The sequence below is a fragment of the Phaethon lepturus genome, unplaced genomic scaffold (genome assembly GCF_000687285.1).
Source record: "Phaethon lepturus isolate BGI_N335 unplaced genomic scaffold, ASM68728v1 scaffold23241, whole genome shotgun sequence".
Taxonomy (NCBI): Eukaryota; Metazoa; Chordata; class Aves; order Phaethontiformes; family Phaethontidae; genus Phaethon; species Phaethon lepturus.
Genome location: NW_010518779.1, coordinates 5,139 through 24,544, shown reverse-complemented (window position 1 = coordinate 24,544; position 19,406 = coordinate 5,139). Strand labels below are relative to the sequence as shown.

At 39.1% G+C, this 19,406-nt stretch overlaps 1 protein-coding gene across 1 annotated transcript in view; it reads left to right on the top strand.

The window, feature by feature from the left end:
- Window positions 1-1,296: 1,296 nt before the first annotated feature.
- DAZAP1 (DAZ associated protein 1) overlaps window positions 1,297-19,406 on the top strand; it is a gene marked incomplete at its 5' end in the record, with an annotated part of 20,861 nt that continues 2,751 nt past the window's right edge. Inside the window, 10 exons of the mRNA XM_010296842.1 lie at window positions 1,297-1,337; window positions 1,800-1,966; window positions 2,269-2,334; window positions 2,972-3,082; window positions 5,438-5,486; window positions 10,019-10,101; window positions 13,462-13,615; window positions 15,142-15,171; window positions 15,599-15,739; window positions 16,627-16,809. Coding sequence (XP_010295144.1) covers window positions 1,297-1,337; window positions 1,800-1,966; window positions 2,269-2,334; window positions 2,972-3,082; window positions 5,438-5,486; window positions 10,019-10,101; window positions 13,462-13,615; window positions 15,142-15,171; window positions 15,599-15,739; window positions 16,627-16,809 — 1,025 coding nt within the window. The remainder of the gene's footprint in view (window positions 1,338-1,799; window positions 1,967-2,268; window positions 2,335-2,971; window positions 3,083-5,437; window positions 5,487-10,018; window positions 10,102-13,461; window positions 13,616-15,141; window positions 15,172-15,598; window positions 15,740-16,626; window positions 16,810-19,406) is intronic.

Sequence of the window (19,406 nt, the reverse complement as noted above, 5' to 3'; positions counted from 1 at the left end):
CAGTGCTTTCTCTTCTACCCAATTATGCAGCTAGAGAACAAGTATAGATATTTCAGGTGATGCCTGAATCCAACTATTGCATCTAGTTCAGCATTCCTTCCTGTGGAGTCTTTTTTAGCTGCAATTCCTGTTGGGCTTTGACCTTCTGGCATGTAGAAGTTGGCCACATCGTCCTAGGGCAGATGCACTTAATATTGCTTACATTTGGAAGTTGGTGTTAAGTAACTTCAACCGCTGACATTATTTTTCATGTGGCAACACCTCTAAATGTAGGAGACGGTACCATCAAGTGTGTAAACTTCAGAGTCTGGTGCTGGTTTTGCTACAGTACCTCTTACAAAGGGCTGCAGCAGCTGTGTTGCTAGTGTATTTTTGTAGAATAATTTTTTTAACCTGTTTCAGTTGTCAGTGATCTTTCCGGTAACATTCAGTGTTAGGTAGTAAATGGATGTAGTAGAGCCCAGCTGTTCTTTGAACTTGTTTTTGGAGGCCTAATGCAAGACTCTGCACACCTCCTGATCCTTAACCTGGGATTAAAGCAGTTCCTGGAACGGACTTGGGTATTTAAACTAGGATGTCTGGTTTTCTGTCAGTTTGCTTTACCACAAGTTTTGGATGTTTTCATCCTTAAATTGGAACTGCATGGACCCTGCAGCTGTTTTCTTCTGTTGCTAAGAGAAGTTCTGTGAGTAACTTAGAGCCAATGATCCAGTCCTTGACAGGAATGCAAATATCCCATTTTAATTGGGGGATGGGGGTTAACCAGGTAGAATGACTTTATGATGGTGTTCTTGGATTGCTTTTCAAGTTTCAGTGATGCTTTATATATATTTTTCTGAACTATGAAGTGTTCCGTGCTGGCGCTCCTTTCTGCTCCAAAAGAGCAGGTAAATGTACTTTAGAGTAATGTTCTGTGTTGTGGTTTTTTACCTTCTGGCTATTGTAATGATTTTTCAAAGCAACACTGCCTTCTCAAATACCTGGAAATAAGAAGTTTAGAGGAACTTTGGCTTTTCTGATATCTTTGTCTTCTCTTTGCATAAAAGAATAAAATGTGTTCCTGTCTCTGTTCATGCTTGTGGTACACAAAACAGATGCTTCAGTTTTATGTGAATCTTTATGAAACAGAAGGTAGTTGTCATAAAGAATAGTGAATTCTAGTGAAGCCCAGGCTTTGTAGTGTATTTTGGAGGCCTCAGTACTGCCAGACCTCTTCAGAATAGCTGACTTCTGTGTTAGATAAGATGAAGCATCTGTCGTGTGGCACCCTACAACTGCTGTATGCTTCATTTGCAGAAAACTGTTTGTGGGTGGCTTGGACTGGAGTACAACACAAGGTAAGCTATGTATTCTACAGTCGTTGAGCCAGGCCTTTGTGAACAGCAAAACAATGTACAGATACATTAGCCTTTTAACAGACAAAACTGTGGTGGGAGAAATTGGATGAGATTCTACTGCTTTCTTCTGTTTATGAATAAAATTTTCTGTAGAGAGAGTTCAAATATACGTTAATCACTTTTGGTTTTATATTTTCTATTAGTGTTTGGTATTGAAGTTTTTGTCAGTTCAGAAGATGACAATTTTTTCTCACTGCTTTACTGTAATACTACTTTTCTTTTGTATCGGTGGAAATAAAGCACTATATACTGTTTGTTTAGAGGAAGTAAAATTCGATCATTTTCAAAAGCTGAGTTTGAACTTGTTTAGCTGTTTGCTTATCTTTTGTCTCATAAATGCAAACACGGCCTTGTAATGTTAATATCTGGTTCTGCTTAATATATGCTTTTTTTTTTTAACAGAAACTCTTCGTAGCTACTTCTCCCAATATGGAGAAGTCGTAGACTGTGTAATAATGAAAGACAAAACAACAAATCAGTCTCGAGGATTTGGATTTGTCAAATTTAAAGATCCCAACTGTGTGGGAACAGTACTGGCCAGTAGACCTCATACGTTAGATGGCCGAAATGTAAGTTGCTTTATTGTTTTGGGGTTTTTTTCTGCTTCATACTGCTTCAAAGATCAGTTTTAAACTCTGGCTTCTTATTTGCAGACTGGATAGTGTAAAGGTTACCTGGTTGTTGGTTTTAATTATTTATTGTAAGACAGTTTTAACTCAAATGATTTGTGTCACATTGTAGAAGTGATGTATTGACAATAGCTTTGATCTAAGGAGCTGGATTTCAGCAGTGCTGTGTTCAGCTGCCATAAATGTAACTTTTGAACAACATTCCACGCGCTGAGATCTGACCAAACTGGAACTTCTTCCAGATTGATCCAAAGCCATGTACACCTAGGGGGATGCAACCAGAAAGGACACGACCGAAGGAAGGATGGGTAAGGAAAGATACTTGGTGTATCCTACCTGTTTTCCAAGTTTAGGCTTACCTTCTAGCAGTTTAATTGAATTCACTTGGATTATATCCATGTTTTAAAATCAGGAGTCAGTATGCAGGCCTTGAGTGTAAATTTTATTTCTGAATAATGTCTCTTCTACTTAGATGTTCATGGTAAGACTCCAAGTACAACACAGTGTTAACAAACATTTTGTATTTGCGTCAAACTCAGTTTGTGGGTGTGGTATTTTCTTAAGCTCTTAGCAGTGCTTTTAGTTGGGTTCTTCAAACCTTGAAACAAGTGTGTGGTAGTGCACTCACAGGACTGATGCTCTTTTTCCAGTGAACTTCACACCCTGCAGGTTAATCTGATTTCATTAGAAACTGAGTAAATGGCCGCAGAACATAGTCCCTAGTTCTCTGATCTTCTGAAGAGCGGAGACTGGGTTATAACTGCAGACAATAATCTTCTGAGCTCTGAACATGCAGTTGCTTCACTTTAATGACCAGGAGACTTCAAACCTGGAGATGGCTCCCCCTCAACCTGCAAGAGACCATTGTTCATGTTTAAGTGTAAAATGATAGAAGTAGCCAGCTTTATTGTCCTTCTGACTGAATTTTTTTCCTCCTTGATTTAGCAGAAAGGATCCAGGAGCGATAACAATAAATCAAATAAAATTTTTGTTGGTGGGATTCCTCATAACTGTGGCGAAACAGAGCTCAGGGAATACTTCAAGAAATTCGGAGTGGTGAGTCATTCAGCATGATGGCAGTTATCAGTTGGTTGCAAGATGCTTTCCCTCCCTACTGCCTTTTCTCAGATTTCGTCAAGCTGTCAAGTTTTGGGTTAATTTAGACAAACTGCTGTAGGGACATATTGAAGTGTTTTGTGATAAACTGTAGTAAATGTTCATAATCTTGAAATGTATCTTGCTGTTTGTCAAAATCTATTGCTCTGATATGTAACATACTTCGCTGCTTCTGTCTCCTCTTGTTTAAGTCTACCTGATGCATTATTCTGTTCCCTTCTTGCAAAAACTCCTGAGTTGAGTTGGCTTAAGAATAATTATTTCTCTTAGCAATTGATAACTTGCAGCTCGTTGATTTTAAGAAATTTTTGTTTAATTTTTTTGCGGGAGGAGCAGTGAGTACTTCAGTGAGCTTATGTCTAAGACCCTCATCTTTGACTATGTGTACAGATAGGTTAAATTTTGCAGTGTCCTGCCATTATTTTAGTAACAGTAAACAGTTGCTTTTAAATCATCATCTGGAATCAACTAAGTTCTGTTGTCCCTAGAACTTCGATTCTAGAGACAAGCTACTACTCATGTTATGCACCTTTTTTTAAATTCAGTTTATAACCTTGGACTGAAATGACTATATTTTCCGATATTTTTTTCCGAGTTAATTTTAATTCCCCATTTATCCCAATTATCATTGCTCCTTTAAGAAGGTAAACTGCTGAACTAAACTACTAAACTCAGCTGTGAACCAGTTTGAGAAACTTAAGGATTGCCTGAGTTAAATTCAAGACTATGCCAGTGGACACGAAGTCTGAGTGGCATTTAGTGTGTTCTTTTGGGTTTTTTTAAACTACCTTTCTCTAAGATCACGAGTGGCTAAGTTTAACAGTACTGTATTTACAATTTGATTAAGATAACTTTTTAAATATATAAAAGGCAATGGCTAACAACTGTTTCTTTAGTTTGAAAGGCTGCAGTAGACTTGTAAATAAAAACAGGGGAGCATGTTCCACAGCTGTGGAGCGTAATTTCTAAAGGCTCTTCCTCACAGACTTTTGGCTTTCCAATTCTGACCTCTGGATGTCTTGGGAGATACAGGGTTATGTTCCACCAAATATAGAAGGCAACAGCCATTAAGTGTAAGTGCCTTTAAAAGTAAGTAGTAGAACTGTAATGATAGTATAGAAATTGGGGAGTCAATGTAGCATTCTTAATGAGTTGTCTTTGGAGAAGTAGAGGTTCTTATATAAGTTTTGTGGCCACAGAGTGGAGAGACAAAAGCAGACACTGATTCTTAGTGTCTGATTCTCAGTGGTAATTGCTTGGCAAATAAGACCAGTGTGAAGAAGGGGATCCAAATGGACTAGTGGGGGAAAAATCTGGCACTGTCACATGGCATAATCCCCAACTGGGGATGAATTTCAGCTGTTAGCATCCAGTAGGATATATGCAAGTGAGTGTATATGGTGTAATAACTTGAAAAGTGTGTTTTCTAGCTGTAAGTAAAAGGTGAATTTGCATCAGATTTTAAGCCAACTCAGGGGATTCTAGTAAAAAATATCCTAAGATCAACATGAAGGTGAAGATGTGACTCAATGAGATCACACACATTTTGTGACCAGTTTTCTGCATCTGAGAAATTTAAAGGCAGTTCCTTTCAGCTGGTTTAATATTGCCTTTGACATAAATGCTGCAACTCTGTTTTTGTTTAAATTGTAGCTCACAGTGATGCTTGTTCTAGAAAAAGTCTTGAAGCCCTTGAACAGCTTGCATTTTCCAATTTTTTGCAGATTTTTTTTTTTAAGTTAAAATCACACTGATACTGGTCATCTGTAACGTAGGGGTTTTTTTTGTAATGCTATTTAAAGCGTCAATGTATAACAAGTACTCAGTGCCACGCTGATATTCAAGTAAGTAATTCAGAGAAGCTGTGCAAATTCTTAAATGTGCTTGGAGTTAAAGCTGCTTTCCATGTTGGGAGTGAAAATGTTTAAAAATGGCAAAAGTAATCTTTTAAGAAGCTACGCTGATGAATAGTATGTTGAAAACCAGAAGCCTTTGGGGTTTGGGCATAAACAGTCTAGTGACCTTAATGCCAGATTAAAATCTTAAGTGTGATGAGACCTTAAAAAGCCACAACGTGGCGGCTTTTCAGAACAGATGAACTGAGGCTTTTCTTAAACTCTCATAAAGAGCAATATTCCCAATTTGTTTGCAGTGTGCTAGGACAGCCTGGTATTGATGGTGACATCGAGCATTTAATTGTGCTTTGTGGATAGAGTGCGGGAAACCAGCCTGTAGTAACTGTTTATAACACTCCCCTGGTAGCACAGTTAGTAGAATTTCCCTTCTCTCTTCCAGGTCACTGAAGTTGTAATGATCTATGACGCAGAGAAACAGAGGCCCCGAGGTAAAGGCTGATCTAGTTTGTCCTTGAAATTTCTTCATACTCTCCTATAGTCAGATGGCAAACTATTTCACACCATCAGAAAAGGTAGACTTTTTTTTTCCTATGTTGCCTCAGGAAAAAGAATAATTCACTGGGCAAATACCGCTTCAAGTCTAGACTCTTCATCTACAGCTTTAGTTGGTATCTGTGCATTTAAAGTCAGATGTTTCATGTTCATTTATGGTTTTTTTGCTAGTTTTTTAGTTGAATTAAATTTGATTCTCTGAGCCGCTCCTGTGGCTTACGGTACTATTGGGGGGGGTGGGGAAGAGCAGACTTTCCTCCTGTTCCACATGAAAGGTATGTTGATGTCTGTAATTGCATGGGGGGGATACTCCAGTTCAGAGTACTTCTGAACATGAAATTAGAACAGAATCCATCCATTATATGCTTTTTGTTTTGGTTAAATGGCTTCACTTAAAATTAAAGAAAAACACTTCTTAAACTACACAAAATAATTCTGAAATATATATATTTTTTGATTGGGATGTATAATCCCTGTATGCCAGACTGCTTTTTTAAGGAAAAAAACCCAAACAAACCTGGAAGTTTCACTAGACTGTCTAATCAACTTGGTAACCTTTGGTCAAAATATGAAGCAAGTTTCATGTCATCCACCTTCCATTGCATCTGTCATCTGTTTGACAATTAAGAGGCAATATTTTATATATGTGAAGCTTAGTTGCACTGACCACCTTGTAGCATGTTCTACATGCTAGAGAATAGTTTGCCATCTGAACTTTCATTTCTCTTCTGGCTCATTATTAAGAAATATATTCTTCACTTCATATTTATTAAGCTGTTAAGTCTTAGTTTTATTTTTAATTTAGACATACATCCTTAGTGACATATTTAAGTGTTTCATAGTAAAGTATGGTAATGTTAAGTAAGTTTTTTTTTTTTTCTTTTCTCTCTGTGAATTGTTTGACTGTGATTAACGATATCTCTTTAGATTTCTTCTCTCTAGGTGATAATTTATCACAGAGGTACAGGCCAGTTCCACAGTCAGAGGAGGGACGGGCTTTGTCTTTTATTGGAGTGTAAACGAAGTTTCAATATATTTGTTTTTTGTTTTCTTGCTTTAGTGATCTTAATCTTTTTTCAACCTTTTATTTAAGCAGAACATAAATTCATCTGTTTAAATGCTCTAGCGCATCTGATTTTAAATAGAGGCAGAAGTGGAGACAAAGATACAGGCATCTGAATATAACTTGTGGCCCAAGTTCTGCAATATTTCAGTAATTATTGTATCATCTATATCTTTGTAATATTTAATCCCAACCTTGCAGCCTCTGAGCAAAAGGTACTAAACCATCATGCCTGGTCTGGATTAATCCTGGTCTCAGTTAATGGCTTCTCTGCTTAAAGCTATACTAAAAAACCACAAAAAAATTAAAAAAAATAGAGGGCTTTGGGTCCACTTGCTAGGTGGTAGCTTAAAGCAGAAGTGACAGATGTGTGCAGGTTTGAAAACCAGTCAGTATGTACCCAGTGTGTGGATGTACTGCAGAATACTTTCTCCCTTAATTCATCTGACGACTTAAACCGTGTTCTTGGACCCTGTTGCTCAGGCTTTAATTTTTGTTCTGTTACATTCTTTTATGTAGTGTGGTAACTAACTGTCATCTCCAAAAATGGCCTTTTCAGTCCCTGGGGGGCGTGCTAGGAAAAATTCCTCATAGTTTGTATTCAGTACTCCTGGTCATGCATCCCAGAACACATTTTCTCTTGCCTTCTCTTTCTGATCTGTATTCTGTTGCATAGAGTGCTACTCAGTCTATACACTTGTCCTTTTAACATGATACCTAAATGACTACATATTTATAAAATGTAAAAGGCCAATTCGCTGCCATCTTCTACTGGTAGCATTTGGAATTTTACTTTCTTCCATTAACTTCACCATCCTTGCATTTTGAACAGACCCTTTACTGCATGTCATTTTACTAGTTTGCTGGTAGGAGACCCGTTACTAATCCCTGTAGCATTCATCTACCTTCAGCTTCTCACAAGAACACTGGGAGCCAGATTCTTTTAGTGTCGGAGCTACAGTGATACCCTTGAGGAGCCGGCTGTGTGTCTTCAAGTATCCAAGTCGTCTTTCCTTACTCGCAGTCCCTGCCTACTTCTTTTAGCTCTCCTGCAAGCAGTGCTTTCATCAAAATTCTTTTCAGGGTCCCAAGTATAGGCACAGCCAGCCTCGTTACATCTTAAAAGAAACAGTGGCTTTGTTGCAGTCTCTGCTTCTCATGCTTTCTATTCTTGGCTAAACCGACAACTGTGAAGTAATTTACAGGTCCTTGCTGTGTTTGTTCTCTTCTTCCCCTTGGCTGCAAACTGGTGTCATTGCTTTATTTGGTAGTCCACTTGGATTCCTGCTAAATGCAATTAGTTTCTCTAGTCTTCAAGAAAGTCCTGTTCTTCAAAAAATAAAGCTACTAGATGATAGACTTCATCACTCTTACTGTATTTAAAATTTCATGTTGTTGGAATTTTGCTGTGTATTGTACTCTGATTTCTTCACTGTTCCTTATCTTGTGGTGTTTGACCCTTTTAAATCCTTTTTTTTTCTTTTTTCTTTACTGGCTTCCCCAGTGACCTCTTAGTCTCTTCCTTTTCCCCCTCCAAACCCCATCCCCATAACACAGTCTGTTCCCCTCCTCAGTCTTCCTGGAATCAAATTATTAACAACCAACCTTTGTATGTAGATGGTATCCATCATTTTTCTTTCCCATGCCTTTTTAGATAAAGGCTGTAATACTAAATGTGTGATTTAAATACCAATACTTTTCTTTTGGCTCTAATACTTACTTTTCTAGTTAACCTCAGACAAATATATTGTGATGAAATGCTGCTCTCAATTTTGAGGCTGCTTTCATCACAGGTCAACAAAACTTCGTTTATACTGCCAGTCTCTTGTGTGTGGGAAATGCTAAGTTTTTTCCTTTTTATTTTAAGTTTATTTTAGTGATGTCTTTTGCTCTTGTTGCTGACAGCAGAATTTGACCTGCTGGAATCTATTTTGGCCTGTATCTTTGTGTATTTTTTTTTATATATAAACTTTCTCTACAATAGGCCTCTTTGGGCTTACCCAACCCAGTTGGATAAGCTTAGAGAGACACTAACTGTTATAGATACTGTATTTCTGTTTAACGCTTTAGAGCAATATATGGCTGCTGTCAGCACTAGCTGCAAAGCAAAATGCAAACCAAGGGGGAAATCTTGGGTTTCAGAAAAGCAGAAATGCATCCATGTTCCATATGCTTTTGATGCCGCACCTCGTTTTTCTTTCTAATTTTTATTGCTCTACCCTTAGCTAATCTAAAGAATGGCACAATTTATGTACTGCATGTGTTCTTACCTTTCCTGGGATTTGGTTGTTACACCAGCAGTGAGTGGTTGATGGCATGAACCAGCCTCTGTGTTCTGTGAAATTAACCACTATTTTGCCACTCTCTCGGCAGTATCGGCAGCTACAACCTAAGTGCAGTGGTTCTCAAAGTGTGACCTCGAAAAGTGGTTTAGGCTGGGGCTTTGCCTCATTTCCAGTGTCTCCTACAGGCATCAGACACTCCCCCGCAGCCTTCTGAAAAGCTGATGGATTCAGCTGAGCTGCCACCATCGAGGGCTATAGTCAGATAAAAGGGAATGAGCCACCCTTGGGGATCTGAAGCAGTTAGCAATGTCTTGGGCAAAAAGAGGGACTGAAAAGTGTTGCATCGATTTTTTCAAGAGAAAAGCAGCCGGAAATACAAGAAATAAAATAGATTGAGGGATGTGATGGCAAGTATCACCATGCTCCGTATGAGCAATACTTCTTCAGCTGCCAGGGGTTGCTGTGTTTGGAAGGAGTAGTGTCTGTTATGTGCTTTTTCTAAGGTGTGGAAAACTTGAGAACCTCTGATCTAGGTTGTTAGTTTCTGAAGCTTCTCATTCATCCATGGAGTGGTAAAATTTTTCATGCTTTAACAGCTACATTTCAAAGACAATTTTCCTATTTTCCATGGAAAATATTCCCTAATTGGAAGACGGGATAAGGGGTGGGAGGAAGTTGCTTTGCAGCTTTGGGGAACAGGGGTATAATAAGTTTTCCTTGGGAGCCTAGTCTGAATCAAAGATAGAAGCAGCAAAGTTGCTTGACTTTAATCTGCTGTACCACAAATACTTTGCTTTTAATCATGTGGCACAGTTATATGACTATATTAGCACTTTTTTCCATTTCCTAGTAGGTGGGTTAGGAGTAAAAACAAATTAAAAGATAGTTAACAAGCTCAGTTTGTATGTTGCATGTGTGAAACCAAGATGAGGCATTAATTGCCTAATTACAGGGAGTATCTATTGCAATTTTCTCAGATTGACTTTTTTTGAAAATTTAACACAAGTCTCGGTTATCTGAAACCCCTGCTTGAACCCTTGGTCCGCCCCTAATACTGTTCATCATCCTGTTTTGTGTCACAACACCCTGCTACCTTGATTCACTCTTCGTCGTTGGCTAGGTTTTGGATTTATTACTTTCGAGGACGAACAATCAGTGGACCAGGCTGTCAACATGCATTTTCACGACATCATGGGCAAAAAAGTGTGTAGTTGTAGTTTTATTTTACCTTAAGAAAGAACCAAGTCTTGGGCAACTAGCAATTTCACTGGTGAATAAAACTTGATAATTGATTCCGTTGGGCGGGAGAGCGTGTAAGTCCAAATTCGAGGCTTTATCCATGAAGGTGGGGAAAGTCTGAGTTTGCTTAAACAGGTGAGAAAGGCAGTGAGCCTCGTGGCTTAGCCCATAGAAGAGACTTAGATCCTGAAAGCCTGAGAATTTAGGCTGTGGGCTCTTTTGTTTTGGGTAAGGCCTTGTGCTGACAGACCTGGGGGGTTGCTCTGGCTGAGCATAGCTTTCCTTACGCTGAGTTGATGATTTCTTCTTTTGCTTTGAGCACGGCTTAGGTGCAAGGATAGAAGTTAGTTGTTTCCAGCTGTTTGAAAATCAGAATCCCAATGAAATCTGAGTTGTTCAAGGCTTGGTTTAAGATACCACTCCTTCAGATGTGTATTTGATATTCAAATTTTGAGGTGGTGTGAGACAATTACTTTATATAATCTTAAACTTAAAAAGGAAAAAGAAAAAAACATCATGAAGGATTGGTTTTTTAAAAAATTGGGTCACTTACTGTGAAACTTTGATACAAACCCACGTATTCTATATAGTATTTAACCACAATGCAGTTAAGTGACCTCTGGTTGTTTCATCTTCATACTGTGTTGTCAGCAAATGGGTGTTTGATAGGGAGGAATTTTTTAGGCTTGCTTTGATGTTACTCGGCAAGGAACATGCTTGTACCTGTGGAAAAAACTAAACGCAAAGTAAATTGTTGCAGGACACCCAAGTTTTAGACAGGGAAAATAATAACTTCTTAAAGAAAAATTAACCACAGGAAATTCTGGTAAATTTAAAGTCCTTGCAGCTTTACAGTATATCCACAGTTTTTAAAGTAAGCTTAAAAACTGCTAACCTTAGAGTGAATGAATTTCAAGGAAACACAAGAACACTGTCACTTTCCTTAAATTATTGCCTTGTATAATTTTGCATTGTCTTCTAAAGTCTTTTTATGTGCTGATATTTCACAAGCATTTATTTAGCTAGCAGGAGATATATTCTTGCATATCGGTGGGATTTTGGTTAATTATGCAGTGTATAATGTTTTTTATTCCTATGAACTTGTTTTGGGGTTGAGGGGTGGGCTGATTTCCTCATAGTGGAAATGAAGCAAATGAAGAAATGTGCTTGTGTAATCAAGAACATGAGCGTATGTTCTTGATTACTAGTATTTTCCTCTTGTGAGCAGTTGAGCACTCCCATTTGTGAGCAGATGCACTGACAGCAGTAAATTTCCAGTGGTATGTGTATGAATTATCTATATCCTACCTACATCCTCTGATATTTCCTTGGAATTGCCTTAAACCTACATGAACCACTTAAATGAGAGGTCATATCACAAAGCAGCATGCTAGATATAAATAGGAACAAAGGATAGTACATCTGCTGTAGTGGTTCTGGGAGAGCATGGAGAATCCTGCGTGAGCCTTCGAAATATCACCTCTTCTGCTGCCGGTTTTCAGCATGCGTCAATGCTATCTCAGAGTTCTCTGTTGTTTCCCAAACAATCTCAGTACTGAAACAAAATAATCTATTTTTGCCTTTTTTTTTTTTTTTCCTTTCAATGACATAAAAAGCAGAAATGTGCAGTGTTTTTTCAGCTAGGGGCAACGAAGATTCCTCATTTCTCAGTGTAAACTGGGCTTAGGCAGGTGCGGAATTTTAACCTTGGCACTAAGAATATTGCACAGGGCTTTTTCAGTCCTCAGTTGGGCAGTTCACTGCTTTCAGATATGCACTGAAAAATTAATGGAATTCTTCCACATAGATAATGAGCTCTAGATACTTCCCTCTCTTCATTGACTAATAATGACTACTTTAAAAATGGCATCTCTTTCTTTTTTAGTAATCAAAAAGGTATTGCTGAAATGAATCCATATGTTGTTGAAAGGGGAAAAAAAAATTAAAATTGCAAGAAGGACTCTGCTTTTGTAAGCAATAACTGAATTCCCTCCAGGCAAATGTGTTAAGACTCATTAATTTGAGTCCTTTGAAAAATTCCCTTGGTTCCTCTCTGGAAGGGCCTTCAGCGGACAGAGATTTGGTTACTGTCACGTCTAATGTCCTTGGGGCATCTGCGGTGGGGTGGGGGCGGGGGGCTTTGTCCTTGCCTTGTGCCTGTTTCCTGTTTGTTCTCTGACATGAATGGTTTTTAAGACATGGCAGGAAGAATTCTGAATACTTTATTTTCCATACTACTCAGACCCATTGATGATTGAGATTTATTTTCTTTGTACTCTGGCACCCATTAAAATTAATCGTAAAATAAAAAAGACTTTAATTCAGCATGCATGAGTGCTGAGAGTGTTTCATTAAATCAGAAACTGGATTTTTTTGAGAGGTTTATATTGAATGTGCAGCTTATTTTAAGTAGGTCAAATGCACTTATTCGATGGCTTGGAACACTAGGACATTTTATCTTTGAATAAAATAAGTTAAGCACTGTGGCTTACTAATTTTAAAAACAGGAGGGCTTTTGTCACTGACTTAACACAGTATGAAGATTGCTTCTTATTGACTCAACTGTCCATTTTTATTACTTGCATGTTTGTTTACTTTTTTGTTAGATGTAATGTAAGATTCTCTTATCACATCCATTCCCTCTGACATTGTTTGAGTTAATTGAGATTCTTTAAGCGTTAGCCTGGGGAAGGTAAGTCTTTATCTTCCATTAGACATTTAAATAAAATCTAAGTTTAAAAACAAACAAAAAACCAAACAAACAAGTGTGTGTTTCTCAGGTATGAGCAGAGCTGAAATTGTAGTTAGATGGGGTGGGTTTAAACTGTAACTTTCAAATGAACCCCAAACATGTTCGAACGGTTAAAGCATTAGTACCCTTTTTCAGAGCGTACTCTTTACTCAAAAGTGTGTGGTTTGTTTTTTTGCTGAAAATGTAATCTTTGTAACTCCTGCCTTAAATGTTAAATTAGTATATACATAATTTAAGATCATGCTTTTTTAAAGTGAAGAGCCGTTGTAAGAGGGTACTGCTGTTTTAAGATTAAAGCAAATGAATACTGTACTATGATGAAATATAAGTGATTTGTAGGATGTCTCTTACTTGAAATACCTCAATAGTAGGACTTGTAATGTCTTACCATCTTATATATTGTACCTGAGAAACATTTTAAATTACTGGCCTTAAGTTTTAATAATTAAGTACTTAGACATAAGTCATAAGATGCTAAGTGTAGTCTTAAGTGTAATTAAGGGTGTGTGTGAAGGGAAGGGGGGTATCTTAACCTGCACCATCTCTCCTAAATGGTGACTCTGTTTGTTTAGGTGGAGGTGAAACGCGCAGAACCTCGTGATAGCAAAAGCCAAACGCCAGGGCCACCCGGTGCCAGTCAGTGGGGAAGCAGGATCATGCCAAGTGCTGCCAATGGCTGGGCAGGTCAGCCCCCTCCGACCTGGCAACAAGGATATGGCCCGCAAGGTACTGCTTTAGTCCTCTCAGAGTCACCGTCATGAGAGTCTTGCCTTTACAGCTTACTGGTAGTTTGCTTTTCTGGCAAATGACAGTATTCCCAGGTTTGTCAGTGCTATAGCTCTGCTGGATTACTGGCAGCAGAACTAAAATTCCACACATCAGTCCTTCCCAAGTCTGCTGAGTCTGCTTGTTCTTTCACTTCTTTTTTGCAAAAAACTGTGTTTCGTAGGGCAGAAGTCAGTGGGTTGTGCAGAGTCTAGCATGTGTCCCAGGCAGTGCTTCACCTGTTCTGTTTGGTTCTGCCGCTCCCCAAACAGAACCGGTGTGGTTTTCGGTAATGCAGAGAAGGTGTTGAGAAAGCTCAGCGGCTCCAGTTGTGACTCCCACTGTGGGATTGTGGCCTGCGTGAGACCCTAATTAAAGATTTTGTTGAAATACGGGTTTTCAAGGATGAGGCAATTTCAAAGAAAGTTATAAGTAAAATTTGAAAGGGATGAAAGGAAAAACAGATGGTCTTGTCTTTGGATTTTATTGCTTAATGTAGCCTGGAAAAATAACAAGCAGCTATGGGGCTAGCAGTGGTGCAGGGGAGCACTTAACTGCATATAATTTTCTTGATTTAGCTTGAACCCTTCAGGGCTGAAAGGAGCAGCCGTGTGTTTTGGGCTTGATGGCTATAACCCCCGCAAGATTTTGAAGACAGGATAAATCTGCTGAGTTCATCCAAAGACAGTTTTGATAAGTTACGGAGAAATACGGTGGTATAATTGAGTTGCGTTTGACAGAAGAGAACTTGCTTGCTCTGATATATGGGAAATTGTCACCTGGGGGGCTAAAGGGAGTGTCACTGCTTCATCTATTGCTACAATAGATGATACCTCAGTGGAGGGATTGCTTGTTTCCCCATGGTGCTTATTAACTTGAAAGCTGCAGCTGAGGCTTTGACATTCTGCACAGATGTGCTAATCTGCAACTGCGCAAATTGAGAAACTAGATTATTTTCATTGTGGTTATTTGTAGAGAAAATGATATCTGGTCTACTGGAAAGATTAACACAAAACATAAATGCATTTATCTTTCAATCTTAGTGCTGCAACGAATGCAGAAGATGATGTTTTTATGGTTCAGAAACTTCAAAAATAACTGGGATAAATCTGATAATATATTAAAAATGCTTTGGATGTTTAGTCTGCTGTGATTCTCAGTGTTTTTGTTCTTTATACTAGTATAGTTTCTTGCACTTGGTATGCTTGCAGCTCTTGAACGCTCCATCTGATTTCAGTTTGGGGACTGCTGTCTCTTCTATGCGTTATTTGCTGAATGATTCAGTCTTTTCAGAAGTACATATTCAGAAATAGTCCAAAACCATTTCTTGGACCATAAAAATATATCTGTAAGGGACGCTGGAAGGGTACCCAGTCTATTCCAGAGCCCAGAGCAAGATCAGCTTTCTTTAAATCATTCCCGTTTCATAGTATACAGCTTCCGTGCATGTATAAGGTTTTTGTTTTTTTTTTTTTGTTCTATTTTAGGGATGTGGGTGCCAGCTGGACAGGCAATTGGTAAGTACGTTACATGGGACCAATTTTAAAAGAAAATCCCACTGAGCAAGAGTGCAGTTTCTTTAAGAATTCACAGTGATTTGTGGATTTCTGTAGTATTTAACCTACATTTAAAAGCTTGATTGAATTTGTCCTGAAAGAACGAAGGAGAAGATAGCATGTTCTTACCAAATCAGTAATGGGAGCTGACATACATCCTGCTGTTGGCAACCACGCTAATTTGTTATCAAGGAATTACATTCTAAACAGCAATTATTTACAGTAGGGATACTTGAGGACAAGTATTTCCCAAAGTAAGAATTCATAGAAAGCTGAGACTGCATCTGAAATCTATCAAACAGCTTTACCCAATCTAGAGGATGCTGACTTAAGCAGCAACTTTTCATTATTAAGCCGCTTTAGTCCTTGTCTTCTCTCAATTTTCTAGGTGGATATGGACCACCTCCTCCAGGAAGAGGAGCTCCTCCACCACCGCCGCCATTTACCTCATACATAGTCTCTACACCTCCTGGAGGATTCCCACCTCCACAAGGATTTCCACAGGGCTATGGCACCCCTCCACCATTTAGTAAGTGACCTACAGGGGTCCGTCACCAAATTCAGTGTTCAGCTTTTGTTTATCTTTCTCTGAACTTGGATTTTTTTTCCCCTGTGTTTCGTCTGTCCTTAGATGTTTTGCCTAGGTTGTATATTCTGAGTTATAATTAACTATATACGTATTTTTTTCAGTGACTTGCGTTATTTTTTTCTTGGATGCAGTAATCGTTTATGTTCTCTAGTGTAAATCTGTGTTGCTAAACAAATTTAGATTTATTGTGTACCCCTGTTACAACATATGAACGAAAAGGTAGTGATTACTGCATGGCGACCTGGGCTAGACGCAGGCTGGGATTTTTGGAGAAGCTTAAGGAATTAAGGTTGCAACTGGCATTGGAAATGTAAATAGGATTTTGGCACCTACGCCCTCAGGCCACCTTTTGAAAAGTATAGTCGCAAACCTGGTTTAAAAAGGAAGGTGGAAAATAGCACCCAGTTATCTAGAGTTGCTTGTTATATGAATAAACCATTTGTTTGGGATATCCCTTTTTTCCTCCTAAGATCTTGAATAATATGGCTTCCTCCTATGTCTCTCACATGCGCATGTGAGTGCACAGAGTTTGGTCCCTAGTTCTACTTTTCCACTTTCTCTTTGCTGGCTGCTGATGTGGCCACAGTCTTCCTTTGGAGTGAGATTTTTCATGTTAGAAGGTAATGTTGTTGGGGTCTTTTAGCCACCTTTAGTGATTGCCAGAGTGTAGGAGTGAATTACTGTATGGCCAGCTGTAGGTAACATGCACTTTCGTTTTAATAGGCTTACACTTTTTAAAAAAAATACTTATACTCTAAAGCCAAGCAAGAAGTCAGGGAAGTGTTTACCCATGTCTTCACATGTACTGTTCTTTGCTCATGTTTCAGGTTTTGGTTACGGTGCTCCACCTCCTCCACCTGACCAGTTTGCCCCACCTGGAGTACCCCCTCCACCTGCCACTCCAGGGGCAACACCACTAGCTTTTCCACCACCACCACCACCATCTCAGGCAACTCAGGACATGAGCAAACCTCCAACTGCTCAGCCAGAATTCCCCTATAGTCAGTTTGGTAAGTAACTGCATATAAAACAAACTCAGCTTGATCTTTCTCCCCTTCCTGCTTTTCTTTCATACTTGAGTAGAAAGTCAGTGTTCAGAAACAGTTTGCTAACGCTGAAGGCACTTCTCTCCAGGATGGGAATGGCAGCCACCAGCTCTCAAGTGGTCATTAAATCGTGCAGTATTCTAGCCAGAAGGTGTTTTCTTAATCAACTCTGAAACATTGCTTGTATGCTGTGAAATAGTCTTCAGAGACTTGTGCACTGATAAGATAAATCACTGAGTTGCGCTGTCCCTGAATCTATAGTTAAAACTTTTTTCGCCAATAGCGTCATGGAGCTTATAGTCAACTTTTTTGTGTAACTGACTTTGATCAGATTGGAGAATAGACTTGAAGAGTAAGAATAGCATCAAGAGGCAAGCAGTAGAGGGTATAAGAATCCAAGCTGTGTGCCTTTTCCTCCCTTCCCCCCATTCCTTTCCTGTCTATCTCAAGTTATAGTCCTGTCAGAAGTGTGTAATGCTTAATTGTGCTGTATAGATGTCTGTCGGCTATCTGAAAGTTGACACTGGTGTAACAAGTTTTAAGCCAGGCAGACAGTACTACACAAAAACAAAAATTTAAAAAATTGCTAGACAGGAGCTTGTGCTTCTGAGTAAAACTTCTGCTCCTCCCTTGGAAGCTGAGAGGGAGTTCTCATCTTGCTCTTCCACTCAGCCCTATTTTTGAGCAGCATTCTCAAAAAAGCTGTTTGTGGCATAGTGCTTTTTTTTAAGGGATTGTAACTGGTTATTTTTTACTTCTGAAGTGAACCTTTTGCATGCAGTAGGCCCATGGATTAAAACTGTTCCCTACTTGAACAAGTTCTCCATGTGTGTTAGTGCCTGCCTGCTTTGTTTGAAGTGCCTGCAGAATCTGTTACGAAATGAACACTTCATCAAGTTATTTAAATAGATGCTATTCAAAGTTCAAAAAATGTAAAACAGACTTTGAAGGGAGTTTAGGCTTTCAGATGTGTTTCTAAAGCAAGCATATGTTCTCATGTTGATGAATTTGAAATGTTTTTCAATTTGCTATAAACACAGTTGCTTTCATAGATAGCTTTGCCCTTGTGACTCAAGAGGAAGTTCTTCTTGTCTTGCCAGAACTTGCCTCTTTGCAGACTTATTTTTGAAGGGGAGTGGGCCCTACTAAATAAAGTATAAATCCATGCACAATCATTTATATTCAGTGGGGAGCCAATATTTGCCAGGTGTTGGAAGTTTAGGAATAATCTGTTTTCCAACATTGTGAAAAACTGGGGAGGGGGGATTCCAGTATTTGGTGTGTATAGTACCATTTGCCTCTTTTATTTTCTGGGAAGCCTCTTTGCCAGTGAAGTACGTCAGGTGTCTGTCGTCTCTTTAAGAGTGCTGGTAGGGAGGGAGGAGGGAGGAAGAGGTGTGTAGTACTGCATTTTGAGGAAGAACACTAAGAAGGTTAGTTGTTTAAACCACAACTGCAGTTAGGCTCACCTCGAGTGCTTTTCTAGTCTCAAAACTGTTGTAAGTGCTAACAGGGATAGAGGTATTTAATGTGCTACAGTACCACAGGATCATCCACCTATTCATAAAGCTATGTGTAAAATCTTTTAAACTTTTCTAAAGAGCTTCAGCACTTCATGTGATTGCAAATTAGTTAGCAGCATTGCTGTACAAGAGGCAGTCTAGCTGATCTGCATCTATTTACATAAATGCATAAAGCTTATGGGCTTTTAAGAGGCACTGAGTTATCTAATCACTGTGGCATTTTAAGATTTGTCCTGGCTTGACAGCATCTTAAATGCTGCCATGTTTACAGCTAGGATGAATGTAAACACTAGTAAATTAAACACTAACATGGGTGTGTCTCCCTCACCCTGAAAAATTATCTCTGTACAGGGCTCTCTTGGGGTTCGTCACCCTGGTCTCCTCATTTCTTACTAGGGCTGGGTACCTATTCTCAAGACCCTTCAGGCTACGCGCCAATACTTTGTTTACACTCTTATGGTCAGGCTGAGCAGTGAGAAGCCTAGGTAGGTGGTGCCTATTTACAACCAATGCTCTTGCTATATCTGCGTTTGGGAACTTAACCTGTGTGTTTCTTGCAGGGTCTCTTTTAAGAGGGTGGGGGGAACAATGCGACTCAAATGTTCACTTTTGCGAGTAAGGGCAATACAGTTCTTCCTGTTCGTTAGCTGGCTGAAGTGAAAACTCACGACTGAAGTGTGAATGACGCTGCTGTTCACTTCCCAGAGCTGCTGCATTGGCCAGGCTTTATCCTGCACAATCAAACTGAGCTCAGGTTCTTAAGCAAGACAGTAAAACCGTTGTGGTTGGCACAGCTCACTTAGAGAGTAGAGCCCTCTGACACGGCAGGTGAGCTGTGTGTTTTGCTGTGAGGTGCTGGTGCAAACCAAGAGCTGCAGCGGGAATTAAGAAAGTAGGGGGAAGACAATATGTACTTAAATGTCTGGCTGTTCAGGTTTATGCTGTAGGTTTCCTTTGTGATAAACAAATTGAGAACTGTGGTTTCCACCACGTAATGCTGTAACACTGCAGCATACAGTGAGAATAACTTGATTTTTT